The 13300-nt window shown below is 44.1% G+C and overlaps 1 protein-coding gene across 1 annotated transcript; it reads left to right on the top strand.

Moving 5' to 3' along the window:
* The first annotated feature begins 1899 nt into the window (after positions 1-1899).
* On the top strand, positions 1900-8395 carry SPATA31F3 (SPATA31 subfamily F member 3). Its single transcript, XM_090275240.1, is given in 6 exon segments — positions 1900-2043; positions 2556-2601; positions 3132-3192; positions 4185-4672; positions 8080-8249; positions 8390-8395. Coding segments are annotated over 6 exon segments (915 nt in total).
* Positions 8396-13300: the final 4905 nt, after the last annotated feature.

The raw sequence follows: 13300 nt of genomic DNA, 5'->3' as shown, positions 1-13300 counted from the left end.
AGAAAAACATTCCCTAATCCATTTCTTTATCAAGTCATTTTCAGAGCATTCTTCCTTATAGCTAATAAAAAGTCTCTCATGCTAATAACTGGTGTTTGGCCTTTTGTTTTTTAAACTGTGGTTAAATATACTTAACAAATTATAACAATTTTTAAGTGTACAGTTCAGTGTCATTAAGTACACTCACAGTGTTGTGCAACCACTACCACTATCGATTTCAGAACTTTTTTCATTATTCCAATTAGAAACTCTGTACCCATTAAATAATAAGTCCCTGCTCCCTTCTTCCCAAACCTGTGGTACGATTAGTTCTTAATTCATGTGAATCAGTTTTGTCTTTGAAACTAGATTTTTAAGTGTCTTGAGAGCAGGCAGGTAACACAACTCAAATGTCTCTGTGCTTTTGATACTGCCCAGCTTATGGATGAACACAGATTGAGTACTCACCACATTCGTTCAGCAGAAGAGTGGATGCTGGATGCAGGACCAAATGGCCAAAATCTCTTCAGAGATTTTGGGTGTAAGAATATTTGGGCTGTGGAACCACTCATCAGGGCAAGCGATTCTTAAGGAAATTTAGAAATCCTGGAATGTTGGAGGTCTATTACAATGTTGGGGTGATAATGTTAACATTACTATGTGAATCAGTGGACAAAAGAGTGGTGGGTATTGAAGCTGAACAAGAAAAAGCTTGCTCTGCCTAAATGTATTCAAATTCTGATTTTCATAAAACATTCAGCCAAACATTCCAACCTTGATAGAATCAACCAAAGAGCCACAAGTTTGTGGTCCTTAATCTAAAGTCTTGCCAATAATCCAGCTCCATAAATAGACAGGATACTATAAGATCTGTAGAGTCTATTCTGGAAAATCAAGCTCCAGAGGTGAGCCTCATCCATGTACCTCCATGAAAGACAGTCTCTTCCCGCCCATCTCAAGCTTGACCATACAGACTGGAAGGAATCCTTTTTTAAAATGACTTGGAAAGTTATTTAGAACGGCAGCAGTTATGTCCTTTCCTTGCCACATCGGATATTGTCCTCTTCCTGATCCTCTCCATACTGACCACTTATTTATTGCCTGTGACACACCAAAACCCCCACTTTCTGAGAAAACAAGACATTGCTTGCATTGTCCTCTTTTGTGTTTTTTAGTTATCTTCCCACTACAGGTCATGTAGTTTGTGGAATTCCTCTAACCTAGCCATTATCTCTCTCATAGGGTGTGCAACATACATTAAAATTCAGTTACCTGGGGATAGCTGCCCAACTATTGTCTTAAAGGAGAGAGCTGAACCATCAGAGTACAGGGAATAAAAAGAGCCTGAAACAATATATGGTGCCCATGGACTTGGCACCTTTAGGCCTAGGCTCTGCAACCCGTGCAGACAACCAGAGACCTCATCTGAACAACGAACCACATGAGCTTCTCATGGACCAGAGATTTTCAACTGGTGTGCTGCAAGAGGCACACTGGTGTGCCACAAGAATTTTAAAAACATGCAATACCTATTTAGTCAGGGGCACGAACCTCTTTTCCCTTAGATTGTTAAATTAAAAAATGACGACAGCCAGCACAACAATAGTTGTCTAGCATGAATGAATCAAAATTATTTCAATTTTTTTGTAAGAGAGGCAAAAAGTATATTTTTTGGTGTGCTGAAGAATTTCAGTAACTAGTTTACGTGTGCCATGAGATGAAAAAGGTTGAAAATCACTGTACTAGACACACAAAGGTCTGTGATGCTCTGCATGACTTGTGAAACAGGAGGGCTTTGTGATGCAGTCTGGTGGTCTGGTTACATCCTCTGAGGCAGAAATGGCAAGGTCTAGAATATAGAGGTGTTAGGTTTCAAGACCTTGAAAGCCTAGGAAGATGATGGCTAGGGAGGTTTAGATCATGTTGAGCCCAACATTTGTTCTGTGGGAAACTGGATATCCCTTATACACTTAAGGCTCCATCATAATTATTGCATTAATTATTTGGCAAGCAAAAAAGAACAACCGGGAATTGAAGTTGGGACCTAACAGGAGCTGTTGCCAGGTAGGAAAACACTATGACCATGACTAAACCGATTTAAGTCTCAAAACAAGATTATCTCCTTACTTTCTCTTGTTATTCTTATTCCTTGCTTTTTTTTTTTTTTTTTTTTTAATGGGGGTATCCTCATTGGATCCCAGTAAAGCTCCATATATAGGTGATTCTTTTGGTTGGTAGACACTCAGAGCCTTGGGTGGCTAAAATCCTTTGGCTACTAAAGCACCATCCTTTAATCTGTTCCATTTTTTTCTCCTGTCTCATTCTGATCTCGCCACAAAACCCATTCAGGGAATGAGGGTAGAAGTATAGAGTATGGAAGTGCCTCAGAATGAACCAGAAACAGGAAGAGAAAGAAAATGATGGATGAAGAGGCAGGGTAGGGAAAAGAAAGGTAGAAGAAGGTATAAACTTGGTATACAGAAAAACATTGGGAAATATTTGTGGGTTTTGTTTCATTTTGGACATGAAAAGTAAAGCATGCTCCAGCTTCAAACTCTAACTTTTTTTGTTTATAGCATCAACGGAGAGTCAAACAAAGGGCTAAAGATAGAACATCAAGAGGTAAACTCCCCTTCTCATCTCTGACTCCCCTCCACTCTGGGCTAGGTTCCATGGATTTTGTCCTTCTTTGACCTCTGGTGCTGGGGGCCAGGTATTCTAACCGCTAAAGGTTCCAATTCCCAAGCTGACAAATTCTCCCAGAAGAATTTCGTGGGTAGGAAATCGGAATCTGGGAATGTTTCAAAATCCTCCACCTTATCCCAAGGAATGAAGAATGAGGAAGTAGGACAGATGTCCTTAGCAGTGCCATTTACTAGTTTTATGATCCTGTGAAAGTCACATCAGATCTCAGTCTTTTATCCATGAAATGGGCCTCTGAAGACCCTGCCTCACTCACAGCACAGCTGTGAAGACCTAATGAGATTAGGTCCAGGACAGCACATCGTGACTGGCTAAGCTGTACTCAGACAGGCCTTAGAGCATGGACTGTTGGGGTTTTCAGTCTCTTCTTACTGAAAGGCCCTTCGCTGCCTATAGGAGGTCCCTGAATGCCCTCTCATTTCATATAACACTGTCTCCTGGTTTCTCAGCTAGGAGACCTTCCTGGAAAGAAGCTGAGGAGCCACGGGAGCTGCTATCTTTCATGAAAAGGTGATCACTCTTTGTAGTGTCCCAGCTCCAGCCTGGACTGTGATGTTTCCTCTGCTTGGCCTGGGACAGGGATGAGGAGAAGAGGGAGAAGGGCTGGGAGGGGGTCACACACAGTGGAGGCTGCAGCCCTGGTTGAGAGAGTTCCCAGGGCAAAGGGGGATCAGATGTCTCAGGAGGGAGAAGTCTCCAGTTCTGCTCTGGGCTAGGCTCACAATGGTCCTAGAACTCTAGAATTTGACTAGTGCTTAATTCATAAAAGACCCTACATGGGTTTGTACTCAGCCACAAGACAAGTTAGCTGGCTAAGAGAATGGGTGACTACGTGCATAAGTCAGTCATCATTGTCATATTCTCCTTACATCTCCACCCTTTCTAGGGCAGAGCCCCAAACCGTGCTGGCATTACCTCCCCTGGTTCTTTCTTGTGGGATCCCAGTTCCTGGGACAGCCCTCAGCCAGGAACTTGTCATCTCATCCTCTTCTTAAGAACTCTAGAGAATGAGACTGGCTCCCAAGGGATGTGGTATACACTTCACAGTCCCCAGGAAGCAGAGTTCCCACAAGGACCTCATTTTCCACAGCTTGGCAATACTGAATACCCTTCTGTGGTCTTCTTAGTCCCAAATGAGACTGAGTCCAGGTTCTACCTGGTGGTGGCCATGGTGAAACCCTTAACCATTGTCTCCTCCATTCTTTGCTCCCATCTCCTGGTTAAGCTTCTCAATACAGGTCAACAGAGAACTCACCCACCTCCTAGTTGTTCATGGCCGTGTGAGAACTTGCCCAAGAAGCCCCAGACCCGCAGCTCAACACACTATAACTTGCCAAGTGCCATTTTCATAGGAAGAAAAGTGTAGGAGCAAATACTAGGGGTTGGGGGTAAGACGCTAGCACATATAGAACTAGGGAAGGCAGGGCCAATATCCAGGTGACACACTTCCAAAAATGCAGATGTCACTTCATCAGTGACAGTTGCCATGTTTTCTCTTCCAGCCAGAACTGGTTTCCTCAGGAGGGAAGTGTGCGGAAGCTCCTGTGTACAGAGCCCTCCTGTCCCATCTGCAATGCTGTGGCTCTGGAAATTAAGCAGTGGCTGGCGCATGAGAAAACCCCAATCTCCCCCACTTCATCAGGGCCATCGCAGGGTTCCTCTTGCCTAGAGATTTTGTCCAAGTCTAATTTGTCTTTTGATCAGAGCCAGGGTTCTCAGCACTCCAAAGAGCTTTCACTTCCATCTGCAACCCTGTCAATGTCACAACCAATGAATCAGAAATCCTTAACCCAATCAGCTGCCCAGTCAACTGGTGCAGTCAGTATCCAAGATTACTGGGCTGACCACCAGCTAAAGCAACGATTTCAAGAACCAGATGTACCCTGGGATGCAGGCGCTCTGTTTTCTTCAAGCCTCGAGGAGCATAGGATTCCTGTAAACCAGCAGGACGAGAAGAAGAGCAACACCAAATGTCTCTGGGAGAAACAAGGTCAGCAGCCCTTAAATACTCTGTCTTTTCCTGAACCCAAAGCTGACAAATCTAAAACGCCCCATGGCCTTGCATTCCCTTCACCTGTTTTTCCCATGTCACAAAAGCTGTGAGGTATGTTTAAGTACAGATATATAAATGCATGCATTTCTATACCTGAGGGCTTCCAAGATCTGTGGAAGAGTTCATATGGCAGCTTAAATCACACTGCTCCAAATATTTTCCAAGCCTGGAGGAAAACACAACCATTTCTTTCATCATAATGCTACCACTAAGTCCTTTGTTGAAAAGATAGGCTTTTATCTCCCTGATCTGGGGTCATAGGAGGTCAGCGAGTCCACCCAAAATTTCTGGGTTTTTGAAGGATTCACTATGGATCCAGAGCAAATATCACTGCAAGCAAATCCCAAACTCCATGACTCCGGCTCTACCCTCTACCACCTTTTGGTTACTAAGTGGTCTCTGTCCACTGCCTGGGGGATAACACTGAGGACTCAGGTTTATCTGAAACATAAACACAGCTATTTTTCTATGGTTACACTTTTCTTCACAGTCCCTGGTCTGCCCCTGGAGATCTCTCCACAAAAGTGGAGTCCCCAGTCCTTTTTTCTTCAATGGTTTCTCCTTAATCTCTGTACTGTCTGTTAGCTCCGTCTTCTTCCCATATAAATTTGGGCTTCTCCATCTGACTATCAAAAAGCCCATGCTAATGTCCCATTTCCAACTCTGGCCAAGTGTGAAGCCTTGGAGTGACACCTGTTGCAAAGGCAGCTCCAGCTGCCAGCTGTTGCCCAGAGAGCTCTGTAAATGCACAGAACCATACAACATAAGTCCTGAGCAACCAGTCCCCTGAGACCCAGGGGCTGACCTGTTTGGGGAAGCCTATTTTAGTCCTGAAGAGGCAGGTAGTATTTTCCTAGAGCATGCCCAGGGCTGCTGGTGTTCCACTCTCAGAAGGAAAAGTTTAGCAGGTCAATTCACCATTGCTAGGGCCTGCTCCAGAAGATCCAGTAGTCCATCCAGTTTCTTCTGTCCCCTGATGACCAGCAGCACCTGTGTGAGTGTCCCCGAGTCTGCAGGCTTAGAGGCCAGTGGGGATAGGGACCTGTGCTGACCCATTGTGGCAAAGGACTGGTCCACAGTTGCTTGACTTGGCTAAGGCAATGTTGCAGAGCCATATTGACTGCAAATGGGGAAGATTGGCTAGTCCCATATATGTACTGGTGGGACTGTGAATCACTGGGTCTGCAGCATTTCTGGGGCCCTGGAAGCAACTTGGTTCCCTTACACCCCAGAAAATAAGCCCTACATAGAGGCAGCAGTCAGCCCTTACATGGACCAGGAAGTGACACCTGAGTACTGACAGGTCTTCATCAGCAGCAACAAGCCTCACCAGATACTGCCACTGATCACCCTGATTAGCACCTGCATGGATACCTTCTCAGGGAGTCACTGAGAAACTGAGTCATTGAGACAGGTTTTGGCCTTTCTGTTAGGGCTACTGTCTCTTTACTATGTGGCTCTCTCCAAGGTCGTGGCCCCAGCAATCACTAGCCAATCAGCAATCACAGAGATGGTGCCTGGGCCCATTGGGGGTCCAGCAGAGCCTCTGGCTCAATATCATCTGAACAGCAGTGTATAAGTTCAGGACCATGCTTTCAAGATGCCAATGAAGCTTGTGCAGACAGTGCTCAAGCATTCCAGATTTAACTACAGGTGAATGGAGATGGTGCCTTTGAAAGCCAGACAGATCCAGGTAGCCCCTACGCAATCAATACACCCATCTTGGCCAAACTAAATTTTTACCTGAAAAATAAATTCCTAGAGATACATTCGGGAAGTCTCATAAAGACAAAGGAGTCCAGCCCTGGCTGGTGTGGCTCAGTGAGTGCCGACCTGCAAACCAAAGGGTTGCTGGTTCCATTTCTAGTCAGGGCACATGCCTGGGTTGTGGACCAGATCCCCAGTTGGGGACATGCAAGAAGCAACCACACATTCATGTTTCTCTCCCTCTCTATTTCCCTCCCTTCCCCTCACTCTAAAAATAAATAAATAAAATCTTTTTAAAAAAGACAAAGGAATCCAAGGAAGAAACTTTGACTGTCTCAAGGAATATCTGTGCCTAGGAGTCCTTTAGGAATCTAAACAACCAAGGGAAAACATTTCCCCAGGAACTCCCCCTCCCACTGGGATCCCATGTGCCCCAGAATGGTTCACCTTAAAGAAGAGCTTGCAATTAAACTAAGGTGGTGTAGCAAAACCAAAAGCAAGCTAATTCGAGAGCAGGCCTTATGTTTCTGCCCACTGGGCCTTCAAGATCTCACAACCCAGTGGGGACATGAAAGACTCGGGAGTTTTGTGTTCAGCTGAAGTCCAGTGTAAACAACCCCAGCTTGGAGGAGCCCTGGGCTCCTTAACTCCAGGTCTCTATAAGGGTAAAGACAACTCCCTACTTCAGCAGAGAAAATAGAGGACCCAGGGAAACTCAAAAGAGCAGAGAATACAGAGAAGGGGGTGCAGTGTTGAGGCTCCCCCCAACTAGAGAGAACATCTACTCTGCCAAGAATAGGGACACTTCTAAGGCCAGTAGGGACCCTTCTAAGTAGGACCTCCAAAGACCCTGACTTCCGCAATGTATCTCCAGGATCTTATGCAGAATTTTAGTTTGACCAAGATGGTTGCCTTGAGTGAGGAGGGACCAGCGAGGATGTGTTTGGATCTATAGAGCTACCATCTCCATCCTCCCAGCTTACTGCCCCCTCTCAGCACCTTCACCAGCTTCTCCCTCACCTTGAGTTCCTACAGTATCCTCCAGGATTCCTTGGGGCAAAAGATTCAGATAAGAATATGATCTCACTTATATGTGGAATCTAATGAACAAAATAAACTGATGAACAAAATAGAAACAGAGGCATGGGCACAAGGAGCAGACTGACAGCTGTCAGGGGAGGAGGGAAGGGAGGGCTGGATGAAAGAAGGTGAAGGGATTAACTAAAGAACATATATACATAACCCATATACAACAGTGTGGTAATGGCCAGAGGGAAAGGAGGTGGGGGCTGAGTGGAGGTGGGCAAAGGTAGGGGGTGGGAGGATGGGGACATCTGTAATAGTGTCAACAATAAACAAAAGGCTGTTAGAGCAAGCTGAATGCCCTCATCCAAATATGGATTCCTGAGAATGCCAAATCTGGAGTGCCCAGAACTTTAAATGGTTTGACCTTACAGGATTGATTTACTGGGCCACGCTTCACTAGGTCAAAATTTGAAAGCCCAGTATTTGATGGGGCCACATTTTTCAGATCCAAACTTTGCAGGGACAAAATTTGCAGGGCCACACTTTCTAGGGCCAGGAGCTATAGGGTCTGTTAAAGGTAGCTCATACTCACAAGAGCCCTACCCTTTCAGAAGCTGCAGAAGCTGGCTTGGGAAATAAGAGGAAGCATGTTCCACACTGGATTAACCCCAAGGTGAAAGGTGAAGGGCATAAGGAACCCATTCTCCTCTCTAAGGACGAAACACTGGCCAAAACCATGACGAAAAAGGTTGAGAAGAGTCCACCCTCCACCAAAGGCCCTGTGAGGCTAGCTAAGTTGGAGAAGACAACAGAGGACAAGGGTGTCACTTTCTTTGATGCCCACCAGTGCCTAGACAATGAACTCCAGCAACACTCCTTTCAGTCCAGTCGCTCCTTGTTCCAATGCCTTTCCCACAACAGCTCTAAGCTCTGTCCTCAACTGACTTGTGCTACTCAACCAAAAATCTCAACTCTCACCTCAGCAGGAGGCATTGGTCTATACAAAGGGAATACCCATTCCAGAAAAAAAGAGTTCTGAGTTTCTCAAACTTTTGCAGCTTGAAAAAGGCTGTCATCATTTCCATTAATGTGCAGGTGAGGCAGCACCTTTTCCCAATGTACTCTATACCTCTAAGTAATAAAACCACCTGTTTTTGTCTCATTTTCAATGTGGCATGTGATGGAGAGAGTAAAGGAGGTAGATAGTACTTCCCATATGGTATAAGAACTTAAACCCCTATTTTAGGTGGGTCAGCATTCCATGCAACTCTTTCAGCCCCACCCTGGACTGCAGATAAAAGAACCCTCCTTAGAAGACCCTCCTCTAAGGTGCACTGAAGGTAAAGATCAGGCTTGACTTCTTCCCATGGTGTCTTTGGGCCCCAGAGGTGCAATGTGGATATGAGAATAGTACAAAAAGTCGTCGTCGTCGTCAGCAGCCGTCCGTCTCGAGAGACGATGGTGTAGCTTCTTAAGAGTCTATCTGCACCGCCGAGAATGGCTGTGCAGTCCGACTCAGGAGTGACACGGTATCTGTCTCCTCCCGTGTTGAATCGACATCTTGTGATGACGCTGGAGTGTCCTCTCCAGTGAAGCTGAAGCTACAGAGCCTGGGCAGGGTGATATGGAGGGTCTGCTGTTGCCCATGCAGCAGACCCCCCCCTCTCTTCGCAGCTGAAGGGTCCAAGGGAAAGACGGAGTCAATACAGCTTGGCTTCAGGTGCGCCGCAGGAGTTGCCGGTGTTGACTACAATGTCAAACCGCCTTAGGGACTCCGGCTCCGGATTTTCTGTCGGGGTTTACTCCCTTAGCCTTTCACCTGAAGAGGTATGCCGCAAGGCAGCGGAGGTTTTTTGGAATCAGAGTTTTCCTTCTCTGTACCAGAAATTCAGTGCGTTTTTGTCCCATAGGCACAATTTGTGGATAACCTTTATATATGCCCACAATCTGGAGGAAAGGGTTTTAGAGGAGTGTGTACCATCCTTGAGGATGTGCTTTGTGTTTATCAAAATCAGAAAGCTAGTATGATAGATGTCAAAAGCAAATGATAGCATCTCTCCTCTCTGTGACCTGTTATTAGTGATTGGCTCTTAAAGGAGTAAGCCATTTGAGAACCTACTGTAGCCCTGTGGCCTGTCCAACCCTCATTGCCTTTCAGCTGCATGGAATGAATGCCTCCTAAAATGAAGAATAGTAAATGGGAAGGTCCTCAAAAGGGTCACAATAAAAATGACTTTGAGCTGAGTTTTGCATTCAACAATTCAAATATCTGAGTACTTTATATGCTAGGTACTATCACAGACCCTAGGGACATAACAGTGAACAGCACACAGGCCCTTCTCCCATGGAATTCATGGACTCATGGAGTAGACAGTTAAATAAAAAGTCATTAAAAGCAATGTGATAAGATCTAGTTAGGAGAAATTAGTGACATGGAGATGTAAAGTACAGCACAGGGAATACAGTCAATAATGCAATAACTGTGTGGTGTCAGATGGGCACTAGATTTTTTGAGGTGATTATTTACTAAGTTATATAATGTCCAACCACTGGGTTATACACCTGAAACTGATATGTTGTATGTCAACTGTAAGTGGAAGATAAAAATTAATTTTTAAAGATTTTATTTATTTTTAGAGAGAATGGAAGGGAGGGAGAAAAAGAGGGAGAGAAACGATGTGCAAAAGAAACACTGATTGGTTGCCTCGTGCACATCCCCAACTGGGGACCTGTTTGCAGCCCAGGCAGGCATGTACCCTGACTGAGAATTGAACCAGTGACCTTTTGCTTTGTGGGATGGTGCCCAACCTACTGAGCCACACCAGTCAGGGCATAAAAATTATTTTCTTTAAAAGAAATAAGTGACAGACACAGGAGGGTATTTAACCTAGTTTGGGGGAGGGTGATTCATGGACATTTTCTTGGAAGATGTGACATGTAAACAGTTTTAAAGGATGAGCAGAAGTTAGTCAGCAAGGAGGTTGTGGAGTAGAGAGGTTTTCTCAGGCTGGGAGTATAGCATAAGCAAAGGCATGATGTCAAACCAATGGTCTTACCATGTCAGAGAACTGACTTGCTAGAGGAATACCTGTTATAATTTTTAAAGTATATTAAAATGTTTGAAGGTTTGGAATGAGATTGCCAGGCTGGAGAATGGATGGCATTCACTCATCCATTTTTTCATTTCTTCAACTAATATTGAGAACCCACTCTGTGCCAAGCACTCGTATAAGCACTGGGTATATAGCAGTGAACAAGAGGAGAAAACACTGCCACCAATGAGCTTACACTGATGGTGTTCTATATAGGGAGATAAAGAAGCCTACGTAAAAAAATATATAGTATGTAGAAGGTGACCAAATATATGCAAAAATCATGGTAAGAGTCTTGGAGAAGACATAGGCAGGATACGTTTTTTTTTTTTAAGTATATTTTATTGATTATATTGTTACAATAGTTCCAATTTTTTCCCCTTTGCCCCCCTCCGCCCAGCACCCCCCCTAACAATCCCCCCCTAAATCCATGCTCATGGGTTGTACATACAAGCTCTCCTGCCTCACCCTTTCATATATTATTATTCTTTTTAAAAATTAATTAATTAATTAATTAATTAAACAATAAAAAAGAACAATCCCTCCCTCTCAGACTTAAGACCCTTTATAATCTTATAAAGGACAATGGGCAAAGGTCTCGAGCTCTTCTAGCTGCTTCAAGCTGTACATGGTTGTCGTCCTACCTACCCATGGGTCCGGAAATCCTTAATAAGAGTGGAGGTGTGGAGGGGAGGGTGGCCTTCCCACATGGGGAAGGATTGTGCAGACTCCAGGTCGGTTGGCTGTCCCCAGACAACGGCATGCTTGATATAACAGGCTGGCATCCTTGTTGTATTCTGGAGGCAACAGATTTGGCAACAGGGTTAAAGGACATCATTCAATCCATAACCACTAGATGACAAAAGACAGGTATTAATTTTTCAATGTCCCCCATTAGGGAAAAGAAGGGCTTCTTTGGAGGAAGGTGTGCCAGGTACATCTCACCTGTCCAAAACCCTTTTGCCCATTATATTTAGTTTGGGCTGAGGGAAATATTTTAGGTTTCCCCCCTCTCAGACCTCTGGGCTCTTTCTGTCCAAGCCATTAGGACAGAAAAGAGAAACCAGTTTTAAAGTGAAGCCCACAGACCACCCCATACTTCACCAACCCAGCCACTTAGTTCAGCCAAACCATTGACTCTCAGGAGGCAGCAATGCAGACAGGATTAAGTGAGGCCTATACATACAGACACTCACTGAGGTAATGAGATCATAGGCTTATGCCCTTTGAAAACAGAAAACACATGTTAATTTATGTAACATAACCCACATACAAGTCTCTAAATCTGTAGGACTGTCTTATCGGAAAGACATCCAGTTGCAAGGCATTTGACATTTTTCTTGCCTGTAAATTAAACATCTTTGATAATACCACAGACATAGTTTAACTTTCAAATGAAAACAAATTTTAAATGAAAAGAAACTTTAAAGACAGTTAGCTGCACTACTTTATAGTCTACCACTGAGCATTGTGATTTTCCTTGAATCACAATTTTTCTCCCTAAGATTACCCTCCTTGTCATTAAAGGGACTGCATTAAGTCCATTTTTAATTTATCCTGTTCATTTGAATAAACACAACAAGAGCAGCAAATGATCACTTATGATCTTTAGTTCTGCTTTGCTGGAACTTACACAAGGAACATTTAGGGTGAACTTCAGTCTGCCCTTCAGGGCACAGAAACAGAACCACATACCTGGCATTCAGCCTTGCCTGTAAACACCTGTCTTTTCCAAGTCCTTCTGGTTTTCGAATGTGCCATAAGGTCCTTTCTAGCCATCTTTCAGAAAAACAACCTTCACTCCTTCCCTGGAAAGATTGCCATGGACCGCGCATCCAACCAAGGTACCAGGCCTTTTATCTCGTGGGCTTTTATTACCTTTGAAAGTCAATCCCAGTTCCTCAGGGCTTTTTGGTAACAACCAGAGCCCAAGCATGTCTCCTTTAGGCATGACATTCCAGTCAAAGTCTTAGTCAAAAAAACCCTCTATTAACAACTGGTCTTATTAGTTTTATGCAAAGAAACTTATATTATTACTTACTTCTTTAGAATGCCAAACTCTGGAGGGATTAGATAGAGAGAAAAATATACAGTGTGAAGGAAAATCCTTGTCTTTCTAATATTCACTGAACTTGCATTTCCATTCTTTATATTTTCATTTTTCCCCCCACTAAAAATTTTTTTTTCCATTACAGTTGTCCCACATTTTTCCCCCTCTTGCTTCCCTGCACCCTGCCCCTACTTCTCCCGCATTCAGTCCCCACCCAGTTGTCCATGTCCATGGGTCATTTATACATGTTCTTTGACTAGACCCTTTGCTTCTTACCCCCTTCTCTCCCTCCCATCTCCCCCTTTGTTACTGTTAGTTTATTCCTTGTTTACATACCTATGGTTCAATTTTGCTCATTTGTTTGTGTTGTTCATTAGTTTCCTGTAATAGGTGACAGCATAAGGTATTTTTCTTTCATTGCCTGGCTTATTTCGCTAAGCATAATTCTCTCTAGTTTCATCCATGTTGTTGCAAATGGTAGAAGTTCCTTCTTTCTTTCAGTACTTATGCATTGTCATTTTCCCCCTTTGTACTCGTGTTCCTCTCTTCATCTTCTTAAAGCAGACCCTTTAGCATCTCTTGCAATGCTGGTTTGGTGGAGATGTATTCTTTTAGCCTTCTTTTGTCTTGGAAACTCCTTATTTCACCTTCTATTTTGAATGAGAGTCTTGCTGGGTAGAGTATTCTTGA

The sequence above is a fragment of the Furipterus horrens genome, unplaced genomic scaffold (assembly GCF_987537825.1).
Source record: "Furipterus horrens unplaced genomic scaffold, mFurHor1.1.pri manual_scaffold_4, whole genome shotgun sequence".
NCBI lineage: Eukaryota > Metazoa > Chordata > Mammalia > Chiroptera > Furipteridae > Furipterus > Furipterus horrens.
The sequence above is the reverse complement of the archived record's forward strand: the minus strand, read 5'-3'. Positions and strand labels throughout refer to the sequence as shown.